The 22,115-nt window shown below is 40.9% G+C and overlaps 2 protein-coding genes across 2 annotated transcripts in view; both read left to right on the forward strand.

The window, feature by feature from the left end:
- Positions 1-251: 251 nt before the first annotated feature.
- purg (purine-rich element binding protein G) lies at positions 252-18,664 on the forward strand. Its single transcript, XM_088071114.1, has 3 exons — positions 252-15,928; positions 16,012-17,684; positions 17,794-18,664. Exon 1 carries the CDS (start codon positions 468-470, stop codon positions 1,497-1,499), a length of 1,032 nt encoding a protein of 343 aa, XP_087927240.1. The 5' UTR covers positions 252-467; the 3' UTR covers positions 1,500-15,928; positions 16,012-17,684; positions 17,794-18,664.
- Positions 18,665-20,049: 1,385 nt separating this feature from the next.
- Positions 20,050-22,115, forward strand: part of slc38a9 (solute carrier family 38 member 9) — a 31,892-nt gene continuing 29,826 nt past the window's right edge. Inside the window, exon 1 of the mRNA XM_088070892.1 lies at positions 20,050-20,391. The gene's annotated coding sequence lies outside the window, so the exon portion shown is untranslated. The remainder of the gene's footprint in view (positions 20,392-22,115) is intronic.

Genomic DNA, 22,115 nt, shown 5'->3' on the forward strand with positions numbered 1-22,115 from the left:
GAAAGAGTGCGGCTGAGCTGGATGCAGCCGAATGAGTGTGTATGGAGTGTGAGCAGCCACTGTGTAAATCGTGTCTCTTTAACTGAGGTATTCTCAGGACGGGGAGGGGGGTGGATGGGTTCATCGGGTTCATGTAGTATTGGACGCCTCCTCCCATTTCAGGTTGGCTGCTTCCCTGGCTCCCTCGGTAAAAGGGGTAGCTGTGAGGCAAGTAGGTGATGGAAAATGGCATGGAAGTTTGCAGAGGAAACGGCTAAATAGTGGAGCTTGACCTTTATTCGGGACACAAAAACCCCATCAGCTGGTGAATCCAAACTAGCTGCCATTTTTAGGTCATTCGAGGCATCTCGCTAACTTGTGTGTAGCCCGCTGAATGAATCAGGCTGCTTCCTTCGTCTGTTAGTCGTCCAGTGGGATGGATGGGGGAATCGCTTTGTCCTGTGCTGTCTAGTGGAGGAATATAAATCATGATGGCTGATGGATGTTGCAGAGGGATGGAAAGAGGCAGGGGTAAGATTGCATCAGATTCTTTACCGAGACCCACATATCCCCAGCAATATGTCCAGACCGGCACCCAGCAGCAGGGCAATGACATCCAGGAGTTAGCTTCCAAACGCGTCGACATCCAGAAGAAACGCTTCTACCTGGATGTGAAGCAGAGTGTCCGCGGACGCTTCCTGAAAATCGCCGAGGTGTGGATCGGCAGAGGCCGCCACGATAACATCAGGAAGAGCAAGCTGACGCTGTCGATGTCCATGGCTCCCGCGCTGCGCTACTGCTTGGGAGACTTCATAGATTATTACGCCCGGATCGGACTGCGGGGGGGCCTCGCGCCTCCGCAGCTCGAGGAGCACAGTAATAACGGGCAGCAGGGCCGCGCGCACGACTCCCGCAGGAGATTGCAGGAGCAGCACGCGGCGCTGTCTCCCACCGGCTCTGCGGCGTCCGACGACCATGCCCACCGGGTCCTCAAGAGCGAATTCATCGAGAGAGACAACAGAAAGTACTTCCTGGACCTGAAGGAGAACCAGAGAGGTCGCTTCCTGCGCATCCGGCAGACTGTGAGCAAAGGACACGGCACCATGGGCTACTACGGCCAGGGCATCGAGCAGACCATCGTGCTGCCCGCGCAGGGGCTCATCGAGTTCCGAGACGCGCTGTCACAGCTCATCGAAGACTACGGCGACGACGAGAGCGACGACCGCGGCCGAACCGGGACGAGGAACCACGACGACAACCCTGAGCTTCCAGAGGCTGCGTCCTTTAGGGTAGACAACAAGAGGTTTTACTTTGACGTCGGCTCGAACCGGTACGGTATCTTTTTAAAAATAAGCGAGGTGCGGCAGCCGTACAGGAACACCATCACCGTTCCGCTGAAAGCCTGGGCGAGATTTGGGGAGAATTTCATCAGGTACGAAGAGGAGATGCGGCGAATTTTCTCGTGTCACAAAGAGAAGAGGATAGATCCCCGGCAGGACAGTGAGGAGCACGAGGACTGACCTTGGCAGGTGGCTGTATGTGCATTTGCATGTATTCTAGGGATTCTGTTCATGAAATATTCACACGTGACAGTACCCTTAAATACTCTCCATGATACTGTATGTGTCCCCAAATAACCCACGACAGGATGCAGTGTCCCACGGTAACTCTTTGGCTCATCTACCAAGGGCTGGTCAACTACAAATTATTATCTGCCAAGAAGTCATTCATTCATTCAATCATCCATTCATTCACTGACAAATGTCAACTATTCGTTTTACAGTGGCTTCATTTCTCAGTGCTGTTTCATGCACTTTAGTCCCTCAGCCAGGGGCAGCCCAAGACTATTTGGGGCCACGGGGCAGAATTGTATAATAACCCCCCCCATTTAAATTAAAGACTTTGCTGTTAATTACAGCATGGTTTAGATATAAGGGACTGTTCTTTACTTATAAGAGGAGGGTAGCGGCTGGGGTGTCACTTTGGTTTTTTTTTTTTGTTTGACCTCTCCCGAAGCTACAAATATTTTAATATTTATTTATATGTACCCTCCCTCCACTGTAAATGAGTTATTAGATTTTTAATCCCTTTGAAGTTTGAAAGTTAAAAGTTTAGGGTGAAATCATGGAAAAAAGCCTCAGGTTCTTACTCTAGTCTTTAAGTGAAACGTGATTTTGATGAAATATTACAACTTTTAGGCTTAACTTTTTTTCTTCTTTTTAACAGATGTAATCAGGAATGATATGTCCAAGGACTGTAGGAAATTTGAAAACCCAGCAATATTTTATTTACTTATTTATTTATTTTTACAGTTACTGGTCAGGGTAAATGGTTTGATTTGGGTGACTTTTAAAGAAAACAGGCCTTCCAAATCCACCATGTTTTCTTTAAAATTCTCTGTAAAATAAATAAAATATACAACCCATTTAAGTTTGTATGTCCCCAAGCCAAAATAAAAAAAACATTAGTCCCTCCCCAGCGCTTAGATATTTGGCATACCTCCCCCTTTTTGCACCACCTCCTCCCACATATAAATAATGAACAGTCCCTCAGTGACATGCAACTGTGGTACCTGTTAAACCACTTTAATATTTAGCCCCCAAAGCTTATTGGTAATCAGTGTTATGATATGCAGAAAAACTGTAAACTGATAACTGAAAGTAGAAAAATGTAACTTATATACAATGAATTAACTTAATATGTGTTCAGTATAGATTGTGCAAAAAAAGAGTGAACGTTTTAATATTTACATTTATATTGCAACTATAAAATAACAGAAGACCTCACATGCGGAAATGGCCAGCTGGGGGGGCCCTGTTGGCCATGAAACCCTAAACAGGAACTCACTGTAAGTGCAACACACACTGACTGCATCACACACCGGTGTGTGTTGCCCTGCAGTGGTCTCAGACTATGGCTATTTCCTAAACTGGAAGTTTGTCTTTTAACATAAAATGGTTGCCACATTTTGAATAATACTGCAACACACACACACACACACACACACACACACACACACAAACACAAACACAGTTGATGTTGTCATGTAGAAGTCAGGCTTTCACATCAACAATAACTCTGTGGCAAAAATGAATGCAGGGTTCCCCATTCATGTCAATGACACATCTTCCCTGCAGTGCAAATCAAGTGTGTGTGAGTGAGCAGACCAGGTAGAATACCCTGCAGTGTGTAAGATGTAGCATTGTGCTGATTCGCTGCTTAGCTCGGCGGTATGGAGACGAGGGGAGAAATGAAATTGTGGTAGAGTCCGGCCTCAGAGGACAGACAGTGCTCTGTGCTGGGCGGGATAAGCCTGTAGACTGGACCTGCTGTGTGCATTTTGTCTTTGGTCCCTGTGACATCACACTAACACAGCCCCCTGGGCTGTTCTGTGGTAGAGCTATTGTCAGTGGGAAAGCAGCAAACAGTTTACAGTGGTGAACAAAGTTTGCAAAGGAGAAAAAAATGAATCAAAACATTTCTGAGTTAGTGCAATACATCTCTTAAAATGAAATTATCCAACACAAGCACTTAGTCCACAAACAGCAGTGTGTTTGTCATATTTAGTTTGGTTTCCTTGAGCTGAGTCACGTTCTTATACTAATCTTTAATCTGTTCCTTGCTTTGAACAAACACTCGAAAATAATTGACAAGTAACATTTGCTGCCAGAATAGTTCTCTGTATGAATATATGTTCGAAAAGATGTCTCTTCCCATCATCCAGAAACACGTTCAGGAAGGGAAAAGAAGACAGACAGTGACTGTTGTCTGGAAACACATATGCGGATCTCATTATTCTAAGGAGAAAGTGTGTAGCTGTTACATTATTTCTACAACATGACATTTATCGCCTAACAGCTCACATTTTCACCCTTTGTTTTAGCTGAAGGAAAGGTATTGTACATGTGTTCTGCTGAGCGCTCAGAGGTGATCATATGCAGCTTGTCTTAAAGTACTTAAAGTGCTTTACACAATCATGAAAGAAAACAGACCTTTGGTGTAACCTTAGGTGTAAATGATGCCCCGGGCAGCAGCAATGCCAGTATGCTGACAGATGGAGGTGTGTCTGTTCTCTTCAGTCAATGTCAGACTAGGCTTGGGCGGTATGTAATATTTTATACTTTCATACCTGCATGAAATTTCACCAGGGTATACGGTATATGACGGTAAAAGTGTGAATTTTTTGGACTATTAAATACAAAATAAAAACCCATATAATATTAGGAGAAGTAAGATTCTCACACTGATTTTCCTAATTAAACAGCGAAACACAACTGAACACCTTTTGAATTCAACTTTCTCTGTGTTGGAAGACTGATGAGGCTTAATTCCCTTGTTGACTCATCATAGAACTAGGGCTGTGCCCAACTCAGAATTAAACCAGTGGAATCGGATTTGGCTGTTCAATACGAATATTCAACAAATCGTTTTGTTTTCCATACAAAGTTTTAAAGTTTGAATTGGGCTCGGCAGGACATCCAGTGCGACAGCGGCAGCTAACGGTTTTAATCTGCAGCAACATTTTTTGCTAAAATGATTTCAAACAAAAGATTGAGACTGTTGTGTTGCTGTGAGCTGTAAATTCACCAATTCAATGCAGAAAGCCTCTCCTCTCTTCTCCTCTGTGCTACTGCAGTATGTCTGCAACTCACAGTACCAAAGAATAGGGTGAGAGTCAAGAGCACTTACTCTGCAGCAAAATCTGGGGACCAGATCCCCACAAGTACACTTCACAGAAAAAAAGACTGCTTGTCTGGAAGCATTTTCACAAAACACAGTTTGCCTCAGAGGGCTTTACAGCAGACAACATCCCTCTGACCTTGAACCCTCACATTGTCAAAAGGAACCCCCCCTCCCCCCTCCAAAAAAACTATAATAGGGGAAAAAATGGTAGAAACCACAGGAAGAGTGACTGAGAAGGGATCCCTCTTCAAGACGTGCAATAGATATCGTAAATAACAATTAAACTATAATAATGGTAACAATAGCACATCAAATAACAATAGTGATAGATGTAAAATTACTACATGCACTCTATGAAAGCATGTGATGTTACGTGCATATATCGCAGGTGTTGATAAGAGTCCCATGCGTATATTAATAATGGAGGCATGACTCATAATAATGGCAGTAGAAGGTCGCGTCGAGCAGGATCACAGCAACAGCACAACCAAGACCACGATCAGGACGATCAGTACATCAGTACAGCATCAGTGCAGCCAGAGCAAAAGCATGGCCAAAGGCAGGGTCACGGCATCAGCACAGCCATCACCATGATCCAGGCACAGCCAAGATTGCAGCCAAGATCCGTGAAAGCTACGAAACAAGGGAGCACGAATGCTCCAGAGGAGCAACTGAGTTAGTGTAATGCAGTAAAAAGACAAGAATGATTGCAGATGGAGGGAGCAAGAGAAGGAAAAAGGAGCTCAGTGTAACCTAGAAAGTCCCCTGACAGATTAAACCTATGCCAGCCTAACTAGGGGCTGGTCCAGGCAACCTGAGCCAGCCCTAATTATAGACTTTATCAAAGAGGAAGGTCTTAAGTCTACCCTTAAAAGTGGAGACGGTGTCTGCCTCCCTGACTGAAACTTGAAAATGGTTCCATAAGGAGGAGCGTGGTAACTGAAGGCTCTGGCTCCCATCCTACATTTGAAGACTTGGGGAACAAGTGGCCCTGCATTTTCAGAGCGCACAGCTCTTGAGGGTTGCTAAGGAACTATGAGCTACGACAGATACGACAGAGCCTGTCCATTCAGAGCTGAGTTAGATTAAAACAAACATGCCATTATTCTCCATGCTCTCTCTCTGCCTGCTGGCCGCTGGCTGTTTACAGTCCTGTAACTTTACCCTCCACCTCTATGTGTCGCTGTGTCTTTCAGCTCAGCTACCTGTTCCACGAATAAGAGACCGGAGACTGAGCTCTGGGGGTGCGTGCTGTGTACTACATACAATTAGTTAAATAGAAAGAGGAGCACGTGTATTCATGACGGCATTGAAAAACATACCTGCAGGATTTCTGAATACCCTGATATACTGTGATACCATGTTACCGCCCAAGCCTATCTCAGACAGAAACATGCAGCTCCAACACAACTGTCACTGTCACACAAGGAAAAAGAAGCAGACCTAAAGTGGTTCTGAGGAGGGACATGGTTGTAGCTTTCCATTTGTGCACTATTTTTTGGCACTTTTTAACAACTATCATTTCTTCCTCCCACACAAGTTAGGAAGTGTTCATAAAGAGAACTTCCTTCTCAGATTTAGTTATTTGGAGATGTTTCTGGCAGCATAAAGAGGCAGTATCTCCAGTAAAAAGAGCAAAATAGAGCAAGAGGAATATATATTTTTGCTTTTCTATCCTGTTAATCATCTTTTGAGTCTTGGGATTTATCTTGCCCCCCCCCCTTGGGGTCAGACCCCTGGGCTGATGTATACAGTCCCGGTGCCAGGTGTATCGTGATGCCTTTAAAACCGCTGTAGATACTTGAAACATTGAGAATTATATTTTATAATATTAAACTACATGCCCCTTAGGATATTACTCACTGATAATTTGTCAGCAGGCGTCAAACTGAGTTCTTTCTTTATGTCATACATTAGATCAGTAACTCTTAAACTGACTGCTTAATGTGTGTAAAACTCATTTATTAGATTTTTCAATATGTGGTGCTATGGAAATGTGTTGAGACATTTTCTGTTTGTCTTATAAAGTAGTTGATGTACCATTTAGGACAGTACTCGTTGGTCCAGCGGGTAGAGACATGAGGTGTAGCACAGAAAGGGCTCAACATCATGCTCAAACAGGCCTTCACACACACCGATGTGCTCGTTTCTGCAGAACCCTGTATTTTACTTTTCCCTGATGAGGACGTGATGAAGCTGTCTTAAACTGTCCATGTCTTGAATCTGTGTTTTTGTGGCTGTGTGTCTCTAAAATATCCATGAAGTGCTGCTTCTTTATTAGAGCCTGAATGGCAGTCTGCTGTACATTGAGCTCTGTTTATACTGTATGTGAGCTGCATGAAAGAAAAGCTGCTTACTGATGACAAAGAGCCTCATTCAGACTTTGACTTCACCACCATACTACAGTTATTACACTCCGCTGACTCCAAACCCTGGAGTCACTGCAAGTTCATCCAAGGTCTTCTGTAAGATCACAACTCAAGTCAAGAACTCACAACTTTCTTCTGATGTCAAAATGAAACCCTTCATAACAAAAAATATAGAACTGAGAAATTATTTAAAAATACTTTAATGAGGCCAGTCTCTAACTATGGTCGGGGTTATAAAATAGCAGAGGATAAAATTACCTGGACTAAACCTGCCTCACATGTTTAGTGAATATAATGTACATTTCCAAAGCATTCGATTATGGCTCCATAACACTCCTATGTGGCCTTGGATTGGAAATAATGATGGCTAGTGTGGTGGCTGCAATAGAAATAAAGCTGCTAATGTTTTGAACATCCATGACCATGCCTCTTGGATGTTATCAGAGGAGAAGTCGCAGAATATCACTCAGTGGAAACGCAGTCATCTCTCAACTGTGCTTTATTAACATCTCAAAAAATAAATCTGTAATGCAGATCTGCCTACTGTTCACTTAGGCGTCCTGGTAAAGAAGATAGTCCTGCTGTAGCTTATAGATTGTATTATTTTAGACTGTGCCATCTTGTGCTCACATTATTACTGGACAGTAGTGAGCTGCAGCACTGAGACTCTGAGTCTTCTTGTAGGTGACTTATTCAGACTCTATTCAGACACTACAACTGATATTAAGACAACTAACTATTGCAAGGCAGTGTGCAAATTAAGTTAAAAAGCTTATGATAAATTATTTATTGACTCGTCCATATCTCTAGTCAAACATGAACATTTCAAACCTCCAGAGGTGTCTGAATCGGCTCTTTGTCTCAGAGGAACTCTGCAGCGTTGATTATCTCAGCTCCACCTTTACTGGAGTAGAGATATAATGGAATGACAGGTATTGGTGTATGAGGGAAAAAAAGCAAAAACTGTTCAGAAAAATGCGTGTTGAAGTATTTGTACTGGTGGCAGCCGATGCTTGTGATGCCTTTAGGTGCATGAAAAGCACAGGACTAGTTGGGTTTGGCGTGTTTGTTGTACTGTCTGTAGTCAGGCATGAACTTTAATGATTCTTCAGTGAGGTGTTTTATTTTCATATGAATGGCAAAGTTCTATAAAGCAGTGTAGGAAGTATAATGCAAAGCACAATTTATTTTAGAAATGAAGCAGAATTAGAGTATATATTCAGTCCTTTACATTGATTTGAGTCAGCAGTGATAGCCAGTGAATTTGGCTCCATCGGCAAATTTTCTCAAAGATGAAATCCTGCCTGAGCCAACATATTAAGATAAAGACGTGATATTTGTTCTCCTGGAATGTGAATTCCTTGAAAGGTATAATGTCATCTGTCTTTTGTATTCCAAATATCACTCCCAAAAGCACTTTAAAAATAAAAGCTGCACTTTCATTCTGCTGCTTTGCAATCAGTTGACGTAGAGGGACCATCTCTATCCATGCCTTCAGTGTAAAGTGACAATCATGGATCCCTGCTTAGAAAATCTGATGAGCTGCAGTTAAACACAACTCCCATCATGCTTTGTGCCCATTTTCCACAGCTCCTCATGGAGATGACAGTCTGGAGTGGAGCATCTTGAGCATATTAATGCAAACGCCATATTAAATAATCATTGTCAGATGTCCTGAGACACTAAAGTCCCACTGATTTTTTGTGAAATGAGTACAAAATTTGAATTGCAGATTTGACATGAACAATGTAAAACTACTCTAGCATGAACGGCACTGTTTGCCAGCAGCGTCAACTATGGCTGTCACTTTTTATTGACAGGTTCTAAAAATTTTAAAAGTTTAATGTGTAATTATGATCTTGGACTTAAAATTCAGTTCATAAGGGAAACATCTCTGTCTTGTTCTCCACCAGGGGACACTGATAAGATACACTGTCCTTCTGATCGATCCTGCTGTCAGGAAACCAGGCTTTTGTTGCTGAATGGTGAACATAAATGAGCTGCGCTGAGCATATTAACAAAACACCCAACCATCTTAGTGGTTCCCAACAGGTCCAGTTATGGGGTCCAGATTTCTCTTTCGTCATCAGTCCAAGGTCCTAACATCAGACAAATAACCACATATTCAATTTTTATTTGACAAAATGCGAGCAATATGTTGGCTTAGAACACAAAGAAATAAATCATAGTGCAAGACTAAGCAGAAACGGCACTTCAAAAATAAAAGCTCTGTGTAGGAAATTAACTGTACTTCAAAATTAAGTGTGTTTTAAAATCTTAAAAACTTGACACATGTTACTTGCAGTTAGGCTTGGGCGGTTTCTAGTTTTTCATGCCTTTAGCTCAGGTATTCTAACCTCAACTCCTCCCTGACGCAAATGTGTTACTTAATTCGAGCTTTTCAGACCAATAAATACAAAACACAAACCTAAAAAATATGAAAAGCAACAGTCCTACAGATATTTTTCATATAAAACAGAGAAATACAACTATATATACAACTATAAATACAACTGTACACCTTTTGAATTCAACTTTCTCTTGTTCACAGAAGACTGATGAGGCGTAATTGTCTCGTTAACGCACCATAAAACACACTTTCATTCAAATTCAACAGAAACAAAATGAAACTCATTAAGAACGTCTCAGTTATAGCCCGTTCCAATCAGTCAAAAATATGCCTTGATTGACTCCGATATTGATCTTTGAGATGGGATTGTGACATCACTAGTCAATGCTCCTCTGCAAATTCTATTATTCTGATTATTCTGTTTATAGTGGTGTTAGCAGATGTTTCATGTCAGGACTTTGTGCTTCTTTCACAACATTTCATGATACCAAGATGATGAGTTCAGGATGAGGAGGAAAATGATCTCTAAAGCTCTAAAACATGACTTTTTTCCCATTTCGTACTGTGTGCTCCAATCTGATCTGTAGAATTACTACTGTGCCAGTGGTGGGACCCTCATCAGAAAGTTTCCTTATTGTTGGGAAATGATGTCATACTACAGAGCCAAAAAGATTCTTAAAATACAGATTCTAACCGAATAGAATTAGAAATTAACCCTTACTTTTCTTCATTCAAAATCCTAATAAATAGATAGAAAGATAAAGAGAGGTGCAATACTTTGTCTGTATTTATAACAATGTTAGTCTCTCATCTGCATTACAAAAAGTGGGTATTGAATCATATTTGTTATGCTTTTTGAAAGGCAGAAGGCATAGGCATAGAAAGGCATACTGGTGCTTTTTATTCCATCATCAACAATTCGCTCCTTCTTATCTCTGCAGAACTAAAGCATATCATCAGACTGATTGATTTCTGTTGTTTTTGACAGTGAAGCTCAACAGTTGACCCAAAGACAAACAAAAAGATAACATGGATGATATGAAAAAGGATCCAGTGAATTTGTAAAATTCTCGCACTTAAAAGATTGCATTAAGAACAGCAAAGACTGTTTGCAATCAGCTGCACAGACTGAAACTGTCATGGAGGGATACTTCCCTAAGCTCTGTATTACATCAATTAAACAAACTCACACTTACCTAAATCAAACCAGTCCAAATATTTGTACAAACCGATCCTGGTACAGCATCCCACGTGTCACAATTAACAGACTGACTTAAGCCTTGTTTCTATCAAGCTGTCCAGTTCAGTTCATTTCATTTTAGCTCAGTTTGGTACACATTAGAGAGATTATTTTTCTGTTTCCATTGGGAAAAGTTGTGGATGGTAACAAAAGAACTGTTCAATATCGTCCCCATTTTCGTCACCCCTCTCTTGAAGTACCTCGAACAGATCTGATTCTAAATAGTGGAGCTAGAAAAACTGCAGTCCATTGATTGCTCCATAGACTCTTGCAGACCAGTGAGTTTCGGCTGCTTTTGAAGCTTATGTAATCAGTGTTTATACCGTGACAAGTTTTTCATACATTAGTCAACTTTAAGTACAAAATTAAGGGATGGATCAATGGTCTAGGTACATGTCCTTGGGGGTTACTTTTGGTTCTAAAGGTACAATAGTGGAAGTTTTGAGTGGAAACAGGGCTTTTCTGCTTCCAGTTTCTCATGCCGTTCTTACCTTCTTAGCTGTGTGCACACAGTTTCCCGGTGTAACTGGGAATCTGGAGTCTAAAGTGGTTTAGGCTCTCCAGATTATAACACATTCCTCATAATTAGTATAAAATTAGACAGTTCTCTCCAGGAAAGTCCTTCATTTAAATATGCAGAAATGATGGACCTGTAAAAAAAAAGCGTTAGCGTTTATTTACATGGCATACTGACATGAATGGAAACTACCGAATTTGAACAGTAATGTAAAGAGTGTGTATTTTGAATTTGAGTATCCAGTCCCCTCACTTTCTGTATACTTTCGAGATGGCTGTATATTCCTCAGTGACAGAGGGCAGCACATGTGGTCAGCTTGAGTTTAATGGTGGTGAGATCAGTGGACTCATTGGTGGAAAAAAAAAGCTTTCTGGTTGTTTAACTTCAACTAGATTTAATCTAAATTTCAGATTGTTCTGTCAGATCATCTGCATCCCTATTGACAATACAGTTTATTCAGCCTGCTAATTTGTCCTGGAGTTTAGGAAGACCACTACATAAGACAAAGCAGGAAGCAGAGCATTCAGCCATATTCTGACCACAGCTGCTCTCCGCTGTCACTCAGGAGTGTTTGATAGAGGGTTTGAAGAGGACAAATTTTGATTCTGAGGTGTTCAGGACCATATATACAAAGTGCAGGTATGGTCCTGTCAGTCGTATGAGATTTTTAGTGGACAGTGAGGAGAGAGCTGCAGGAGGAGGGCTACAGGATGTTGGACTTTGACAAACAACTTGATGAACGCAGATCTGGATTGTTGACAAAGATCTAATGTTTCCAACCCTGACGCCTTAAAGCACCTTTACTATCGACTATCTTTGCTTATTTCAATCCATGTGCTTTGTTTTAGCAAATAAGAAATGATTTAAAAAGAAAAAAGTTCACAGGCTGAAGCCAACAGTTCTCATGGGGACGAGTATTCAAATCACAGGTGTGGGACTCACCTGGACAAAGTGTATGTGTATCTCTGTGGTTGTGCAGGTAGAGTGATGTGAATGTACGCACACTTAAGAAGACGTTCTGGTTCGCTGTTTTGTTTTGCCTTCTGTTCACCATCAGAGTGTTGGAGTGGGAACTGTAGAGATGTAAATGTCTGGTAATCATTTAAATGACCTGAAGTGAATAATGAAAATGTGAACAGGTGTGTATTTAGATAAATGTAATGTAATACATTGGTGTGTCCTATAGTTCTGTAGAGTAAGACTTAAAAAACGAGGACGTTTTGTACTCTAGCACTTTCTTTAATGTGTACTGTATTAGTTCATCTTCTACATGTAAAGTACTGTATGAATATTCATTACTTGCCTTGTAATGTTTAAAACGATGCTACGTTAAGAAACGGTAACCAAGAAAACAAAGTTTTTAGAGTGTATGCATGCCAATGGTTGGGTCCCCGTATAATAGGAAAACTATATGAAAAATGGTGCTATGTTACATTATATAAAGGTGCTTCTATGGACCCCAGCTGAATGCATGCAAAGAGGAACTATCAAAAGAAGACAAAAAAGAGAAATTGATGTCCTACTGCTGTTCTCAAATAGTGCTGCCTCCCAAAGATGTTGGAAATGTGGAAACTTTCTATTTGTTAAAATGCAACAGCCTCTCCAGGTAGTAGGCTAGTCCCAAGTCTGGTGTATACAGAAATGTGACAACATGTCAGCAGGCTCCACAAACTCAAGCACACTGTGTTACTTTCACCCTGATGAGTTTCCTCCAGACTTACATGTAGTGTTTGTTGGGACGGAGCATTTGAACTAAGAAAGTTTAAGTGGAGCATAAACTTGGACAAAGAGGTTGCTATCACACTCTGTCAGCTGGGAATTTCCACATACAGAGTAGAAATGGAACATGTAGTAGGCTGCAGATATCCTACCTGATCACAAACGGTGAAGTCTAACTGTAAATGTCATCATAACCAGCCTCCACAGCTCTCACACAAACCTGAGCCAGGATCAGGACGAGTCTGTTTGTAGCACTGATGAGCCACAATGATTCAATCACAAATTGGCCAAAGTATCCTAAAGACAACATAAAGCAACTGTACCCCAAAGTAACACAGTCAGTCATGAAGTGGTTCTATTTTTAACAAATAAAAAAATGTAATGTCTATTTACAGTTACACTGCCTTTGTGACAAAGGTCTAAAAGATCTACAGACAATCTAAAGACATCATTTTGTACTCTTAATTCTACAGATGTTTATGTGTTTGAATATTTTTTCATGTAGCAGAGTTATAGGACAGCAAACATCAATATAGACTTTAACGGGTCAAAGTTTGAGTTTGGAGAACTGTGTGCTAATTGTTGCTGGATAAGAATTTGGATGGGAAAAGAAAATGTGTATGCTTATTGGTTGTATTGATCATCCTTCTTTTTATGTTGTTCATTAAATGTTTTACAGGATTATCAATACCTTCAGTTTTTTTCCATTTGAAGACTCCAGACAGTGCCGGAGGCCTGCTGTGTGCCTGTGTGTGTGGGCTGTTAACAGTCTGCTGTTGCTGAGGCGCAAACTATGAGGTGGAATGGTTTTTGTCATTTAGATTTGATTAGAATTTAGAAAAGCAAAGGAATACAAACAAACATGAAACGAGGAGCAGAGGACAATATTTGCATATGGAACTTAACAAAGGGCTAAGACATTTGCTAACAAAAAATATGTATCTATAAAAAAATAAATAAAAATAAAGCAAGTAGAAGTACAAGCAAAAAGAGAGTAGAAAATGTGCTGTTGTAAGTGAAACCAAATTAGCAAAGTGTATATGTGTGTGTATACATTGAAGGGAGCTAAGACACATGGGTTTAAATAGAAAACTAACAAAAATATGTTGGTGTCAGAATGTAATTATAAATCATGAAATAGGGTTCATATAATAAAAAATGTAATCAGTCTCTTCGAAAGTTAAGGCAATCTCCAGGAAAGAAAACATCTTCAGTTAAGTTGTGTTATCACACTTTAATGATGCCTTAGGTGATTTTATGTCTTTCTTCTTGTCAACAAATCCCATCCAAAGCAACTATAGACCTACTTAAAGCACCAAATGTGGATTCATCCGCTGCTGGAAGTATTCCCCAGCATGTGCACTATTTCCTCCTGTTTGAGGAACATTTGACAACAATGGTAAATGGTGACCAGCTGTTTAGGAAATTAATAGTATGAACCAGTGGGCTGGCAGCTGAGAGCCATAGACAGGTTAGACAAGTCAGGAAGCACTGAGAGACACTCTGACACTTTGGTGCTTTTTTTGTGTTTTTTCATGAGATTTGTGGTGTGTCAATAAGAGAAATATAGAATAAAGACTTAATAATAAGAATAATTCTATCACGTACATGTATATGCCTACATATGCATAATAATAATAATTATGATAATCATCATCATCATCATCATAATAATGATAATAATAGTAACCCTTAGGGCCCGCTTTACTATTAGACACACTCATATTACTCTGCGCACAAAATGTGCTTTTCAAAATCGAGCCTTAAAAAATATTGTACATTAATATTAATTTCTACTTTTGTTGAGTTAAATTTTTAACCAACATCAGTCCTAATCATAAATATCTAATATTCATTAATTTTCGTAATTTTAACCCTTTAATTGTCAGGATTTTGCCATGATGCCACTATGTTTTTACATTGAAAAACAAAACTAAACTAAATAAATAGAATGATAATATTTTAATAATAATATTTTGTTAGATGGCTGAGAAACTAAAGAATTGCTAAAAATGCTGGATGAATTTCAAAACCAGGCTCTTACATTAACCTAAAATCTCTCATCTGAACTAATCTGAGCTCTCTAAACTTTGACAGAAGGTTGTTTTTAAAATAATCACAAGATGCAGAGTTGCTCTAAAACAGTTCTGCCTTTACATCCTATCATATCTGGAACACAACTCGGTACCACTTTCTCATAAGTCACATTTTATAAAGTGTTTTTTATAACAGCTGTGTCCATGAACAGTAAGATGGAACAAGACAAAAAAGTGACCATCTCTGCCACAGTCTGCTGTGAAGAAGATGGAGAGCTGCTTGAGGTAGTCCGTGTCTTTATACAAAGCGATTAGTGAATATGTTTTCTCTTCATAATAAGCCATCTACAGTCATAAAATCAGTGAGCAAGAAGTGTGTATCTGTCCGTCTTTGGTGATTCAATAAATATCTACACACATGGTTTACTATGCAACACAACACTGATACAGATATTCTCAGTTGATGTGTGCAGGAGCCACCATTGAGTCAGTCAGTCTTTTTGGATATCGTTATTTTTTTTGTCCATAAAATCTGCATTTACTTAATCTATATAAGTATAAGGTAATATAAAGTATTAAGATCTACATTGTATAAGTAAATTTGTGTGATTGATTATTTGTTAAAAGACGGACTGATTAAATAAAGGCAGCACTTGCAGTGGGAGATGCCAGAAACGCCTATAGAACTGAAAAGGCTCCAAAGAACAAGTTTATTTTTTATTTGTGAGACCCATTAGTTGCTAACAAGTTAGTAACACAGGTCCACACATAAAAATACACACATAACATACATAAACACATTAAAATTAAGCTAAACCTGTGGTGGTTTTGGTTTTTGGGTGGAATTCTTGGGCCTTTGTTTTTTGTGTTGCTGTGGCAGGTCTCCCTTTTCTGTGGCTGTGTTGCAGCTCACGGCACCCTTCCTCACCTCCATGTCATCTGCAATCAACCCCGGCATATATTCTCCAGCTCCACTCAATTTCGGTGCCAGATTGTTCAGCCTAACTCGTGGTTAGATCGGCCGCTTCACTTTTTGTGAGTCCTTTTTTCAAACAGTGTTGTTTCTTCTCGAACTAAGAACTTCTGTGTTGACTGCCTTTTCCTGTGTGTTTTTCCAGGGCCCTTGAACCCCCCTAAGAGAGTGACTGCTCTCAACGGCAGATTGCTGGCCTCCTTTACACATTGCACCACCCCTTTCTCCCTCGACATCTCCGATAATCATCATGAAACCATCCAACTGTTTGTGATCCCCTCCCCCCTTTCACCTGTGGTTCTGGGGTTACCCTGGCTCCAAACCCACAACCCACAAATAGACTGGATCAACTCAACTATCACTAGCTGGAGTGTTCAGTGTCATTCCCTTTGTTTGCTCTCTGCCTCACCTGCCCGAACTCACCCAGCCCCTCCTCCTGCTCCGCCGGATCTGTCCTCTGTGTTGCCCGAGTACCATGACCTGGCGGCTGTCTTCAGTAAGGACTTGGCCCTGTCCCTGCCCCCCCACCGCCCTTATGACTGCACCATCCCGCTGCTCCCTGGGGCGCCTCTCCCCATCAGCCGCCTGCACAACCTGTCTCACCCTGAGAGGGAGGCTATGGAGGCGTACCTGCAAGATTTCCTGAGCGCAGGTCTCATTCGCCCCTGCTCATCGCCATTTGGAGCTTGGTTTTTCTTGGATTCCAGTGGATTCTTAGATTCCACTTCACCCTCTCCTACCATCCCCGCACCCTCTCGAGACTCCATTCTCCTGCCTCCAGTACCGATGATCCTTACCCTATTATTCCTGCCTCCTGCGTTGTGGGTGCTGCCTCCTGATCCAGTGGGCAGAAATGCCTTTTCATCCCGGAGTCAGCCTGTTCGCAGGTCCTCCAGTGGAGGCATTCCTCCCAGCTCTCTTGCCACCGGGGAGTCCACAGAACCCTCCTCTTCCTGGTCCAGCGATTCTGGTGGCTGAGTATGGCGCCTGTGGAAAGGCATCTCATCGACCTCGCTGGCTTGCTGCACCCTTTACCCGTCCCCAGTTGTCCCTGGTCGCACATCGCTGTGGATTTTGTCACTGGCCTGCCCCCTTCGGACAGTAACACAGTGATTCTTACGATTGTTAATCATTTATCAAAATCTGTGCACTACGTTCCCTTGCAGAAGTTGCTCTCGGCCTTAGACACTGCGGGGCTGCTCATGGAACATGTCTTCAGTCTACATGGCATCCCAGAGGACATTGTTTCGGACCATGGTCAGACAGAGCGGGCCAACCAGGATCTGGAGGCGGCCTTGCGTTGCGTCACAGCGCAACACCCCGTTTCCCGGAGCACCTTCCCTCCGTGGATTAAATACGCCCACAACTCTCTTTCCTGCTCAGCCACGGGTATGTCCCCCTTTATAGCATGTTTTGGCTACCAACCCCCTTTGTTTCCCGACCAGGAAGAGGCTGTGGCATTTCCAGCAGTGGGCAATCACCTACGTTGGATCGGGGAAGTGTGGCGAACGGTTCGGGCGGCTCTCAACCGCTCCACCGAGAGAAATAAATAGCTGGCTGATCATCATCGCACTCCAGTCCCCGACTGCCGCGTGGGACAAGGAATTTGGCTCTCCTCTCGTGACCTTCCCTTCCAGACGGAGTCACGTAAGATCTCTTCCCGTTTTGTGGGGCCATTCAAAATCGCCAAGATCATTAACCCCACTGTGGTCAAGTTGAAACTGCTGGCTTCCATGATTATCCACCCTGCCTTTCATGTATCTCTGCTCAAGTCTGTTTCCTCCAGTGACCCCAGACACCTCTGGCTGTTAGCGCGTGGTTAGTTCGGCCGCTTAACTTTTTGTGACTCCATTTTACAAACAGTGTTGTTTCTTCTGGAACTAAGAACTTTCATGTTGACTGCCTTTTCCTGTGTGTGTTTTTCCAGTGCCTTCTCCAGTGAGCTCCAGCGCCCCATGGCCCAGCCTCTCGCCTCAGCGTTCCGCCACTTGCTTCCCTCTACGACTCTGAACTCCACCATCCTCCAGTCTTACTAACCTCACCAACCTCACCAGCCTTCCCTGCCAGCTCGGCTTCTGGAATCCCCCTTCTCTACATTCCCATTCCTCCCAACCTACGACCATAAAACCCATTATTCATCTTTTCACTCTGTCTGTGAGTTCACTCCTGGGTCCTCCCATTTCCTCCGGTTCTCAGACCATAACAAAACCAAGACCCATATACCCACCCAGCACACCCTAGATTACCTTTACCCATCTCAAACCCTAAATCTGATGTATTACAGTACAAGTGTGACATCCTAAATCATAAAATAAAATGAAAAACATAATAATAATAATAGTAATCAAAAGCTTTGGTTTGTCAATTCATGAAAACAACACAGGTAATAAGCTTTCAGCAGCAACATTCTTAATGATGAATTAATGATGGAACAGGAGATGAACTTGTTATTAAAAAGAAACGAGGTGGGAGAAAAGGTAAGGTGTACAAGGAGATGTCATGCAGAAACTGTATATATGTCTGTATTAAAAATACACCTTGATGTGAGAAATGCTGAGATTCCCTGGAACCTGACACAAGTTTTGGCTTATTCTGGAAGTTCATCTCCACCCAGCCAGCTCCTGTAACTGACCTGTGCAATGGAATGTGGAGACTTCAGTTGCAGTTTACATAATAACAGTATTGTAAGCATGTAAAGGTTCACTGAGTACATTTTAAAGAAAGGCAGATACATATTGTTTTCTGTGAAACAAACAAAGAATACATAAATAAATACAACTTCATTTTACCTTGTTGAATCCTGAAGTGACATCCCTTTCCTTGTGCTGCTTTCAGACACCTTTCACAAGTATTTTAACCCTTAAACCCTAAGCTGATCGGTGTGACTGCTTTCTAAAACATGGGTAAAAGGCAAATAACAACTTGGGTTTCAATGTTTCATTAATTACATATTTAAAACATATTTCAAAATTATTAGAATTTTTAAGAATTCTATCCAAGTCATTTTTTATTATTTCCCTTTTTCTTTTTCTTTTTTTTTAAATTTCTTTTCTTTTCTTTTTTTTTACTTTACAAATTTCTTGCTAATTTTTGTGTCATTTTTTCTTCACTTACTAATTGCCTTTTGCCATGTCTTTGAAAGAAATCAAGACAATTTGCTCGGGTTACAAGGGCTTAAACTTACAAAAAATATAATAGAAGAGTCAAATAAAATACAATATGTGATATCAGTCGTGGGAGGATAATGAAACATTGGCCCCATGGGCACATAAATGTAAAGGGGCCGACCACCTCTCCTACATAGGAGCAAGACTAACAGACTCTGTGGTGGTTTTATGTCTCTTTGTAGTTGACCTTTTTTTTGTTTGTGACTTTGGATTTTTGTAAGTGATGGTCATGGGGCCCGTTCAGCAATCCTTCTGTGATCTCAGTATTGATGATCTCCTCTCAGTGGTCCTGCACACACACACTTGTCTCACTGTATGGTCTGTCTCTAATCCAGAGTGTGAAATAATAAAGTAAACTAAAGGTCTGAACCTCAACATTTTACTTAAGTAGGCTACAATACTAATGTTAATGTAAGCCTCTTAGTACCTTTCCATCACGTTTGGCATTAATACAGTTCACTGTTTTGCTCTAGTCAAAGAATCTTTATTGATAGTGGCAAAGAATTCTGTTTCTAAACAATAATGATTACGAAGACTACAAATATTTTTAACATCACAAACCACAAGTAATCTTGAGAGCAGGTTAAACAGCAATTTTTAAGGGACATGTTTAAATTTTTACAATGATTAAGTTATGTACTTGTCTAAAGAGAGCGTATTTGTCTCTTTTCCGGAGGCTGAAGTCGATGAGAGGGCATAAGACAGAGGAATGCCATATGCTGTAAGCCCTCTGAGGCAAATTGTGGTTTGTGATAATAGGCTTTATAAATAAAATTGAAAATTGAAATTGATGATCCCTCCCGCACAACTCTACAGAGATTTTGGCTAAGCCCCGGATGTTCTCAAGTCCAGGTGACGCCCCTGTTTATTACATTAGAATAATTACGACGAAACCCCGGTATGATTAAGTAAATGCAGAGTGCAAATGAGGTTTCTGAGAAATGTTCTTCCTGTGCAGTCAGGAGGGGGCGCTGCTGACTGCAGGGGGCGTTCTTTGCAAAGCCGCAGAAGAAGAGGAAACACTCAACGAAGAAGAAAGGGAAGAAGAAACGATAACAGGACAGACATACAGCACGGCTCTCACCAGGGGACAGATACAGACAGCTCTTTTTAATGAGCTCTTACAACTTGCTCTACCTTCAGCCTGCAGACATTAACAGGCAGCTGTAGTTTATCGTCAGGTCTGCAGGCTTTTTATTTTCGGAGCAGTGTTTTGATAGCCGCCGCTGTGTGTCGACACCTCAGTGTTTTTGGTGGTTTTGGGCTCGTTAGTCCAGCTGCTGGCGGGGACACTTGCTGACACAGCAGACCTGAGATGAGCTGAGGACAGGAGGAAGACAACCTCACCGCACACTACGGTAGGGAGTACAACTTTTCTCCTCTAATGCTAGCTGCGCTGTACTGACAGCAGGAGACACCGTGTGTCCTCTCACCTGCTCACTCAGTCTGTGTGTTTGTCACCTGAGTTCATCCGGTAAACTTGTGAAGGTAAAACTAGTAACAAAGGAAAGACAGTCGCCACCCAGTGAAAATGTCATTACACTTATTAACCCTTTGAAACCTAGATTGGCCTCCGTTTTCTTGTGTAGCGTTCCGACAAACATGGCTTATCAAGCTTTATTTTGAAAACATGGAAAAAAGGCAGCGAGCTATTGGTAAAAGGTGACAAGAAAAATGACATGGAAAAAAAGAGAGAGAAAATTGAGACAAATCAGATCTACACTAGATGTTTCTATGTAATTATAACAGTGTGTATATAATATGTGTCAAAAATGTATTTCTGTAATGTATTTCTTTATTTAATAATCTGTTATCTTGCTTTGGCAACAATGTAACATGAACTTTGATGCCAGTAAAGCTGATTTGAGTTGAAATTAATTAAAAAGAAAAAAAATCCAGAAAATTGTATTAATAATTTTTAGAATTATGCATTTTAAATTATGTTATAGAAAAAAATATTTTAGTGCTTCCTTTCATGTCATTTCCTTGTTTATTTTTGTCTCTGATTTGTCTTTTTTGTTTTGCAAATTTTCAGTCAATATTCTTTTCATTTAAATGATATCTTGCCAAAATTTTGGGTAATTCCTTGCAAAGTTACTCATTGCCATTGTTTGTTTTCGAAAGGAATCAGGCAGATTTCCTCATGTTTCAGAGGGTTAAGTTTCCTGAATCCCTGCTGACTCAGCACTTAATACTTCCACTGAAATCCTGCTTTAAGCTCCATTTGAGCTGAGTGTCATCTGTGGACATGTCAAATGACCACAAGAGCAGGATGCCACTATTGAGGTGGCTTTAAAAATGATGCTAGGTTCGAAGTCAGTCTAAAACTTGGACATTTTTTCCAAAAGCTGCATTTCTTGCAGGGGACTAACAGTAAAAACTTTATTAGTGTTGTCACGTGCCGCCTGCTTTGACGCCTGTGTATGAGGCTGTGTGCTGGGGCACGAGCTGCAGGCTGGCTGTGACTGTGTTTGGCTGATGGGAGAGAAGATATGAGGAGAAGCTCATTGTGTTTGTCACATCTATGCATGAGTCATCTCCAACTGTATCGTCAGCATAATGTTATTACATCTAGCAAATCATGTTTCCAGCAGGAACTATTCAGTCAAATATATCCATTAACCCTTTGAAACCAGAGCAAATGGTTTACTTTCTTTCACAAGAAGACAAGTCCTAAAAATGAGAAAAAAATAGTCAAAAATTAAAAAGGAAATTACATGAAAAAAAGAATAAAAACAAAAACAAACAAGAAAATAGCCTAGGAGAAAGTGCTGAAAGTAATATTAATTTAAAAAAATGATTCATTCTGATAACATAATTTTTAATATAAAATTATTTCCATTTTTTAATTATTTTTTAAAAATCCTCCCCTCTTTTTTTTAAAACTTTTTTAGGTAATTCTTGCAGTTTTTTTTTTTTACTTATATCTTGTAGCTTGTGGGACATTTCCTGCCAAGTTGGATGATGCCTCTCTGCCCATGTTTTCAAAAGAAATCAAACCAATTTACTCAAGTTTCAAAGGGTCAAATAGCTTGTGAAAGGTGTCTAAACTCAGCACAAAAAAACTGATGCAGATTTCAAT

Source organism: Plectropomus leopardus, chromosome 20 (assembly GCF_026936395.1).
Source record: "Plectropomus leopardus strain MGB_pleo_1.0 chromosome 20, ASM2693639v1, whole genome shotgun sequence".
Classification (NCBI taxonomy): Eukaryota; Metazoa; Chordata; class Actinopteri; order Perciformes; family Serranidae; genus Plectropomus; species Plectropomus leopardus.

What these genes read in the sequence shown, in the direction of transcription:
- purg (XM_088071114.1), top strand. Translation starts at nt 468, where the DNA reads ATGATGGCTGATGGATGTTGCAGAGGGATGGAAAGAGGCAGGGGTAAG.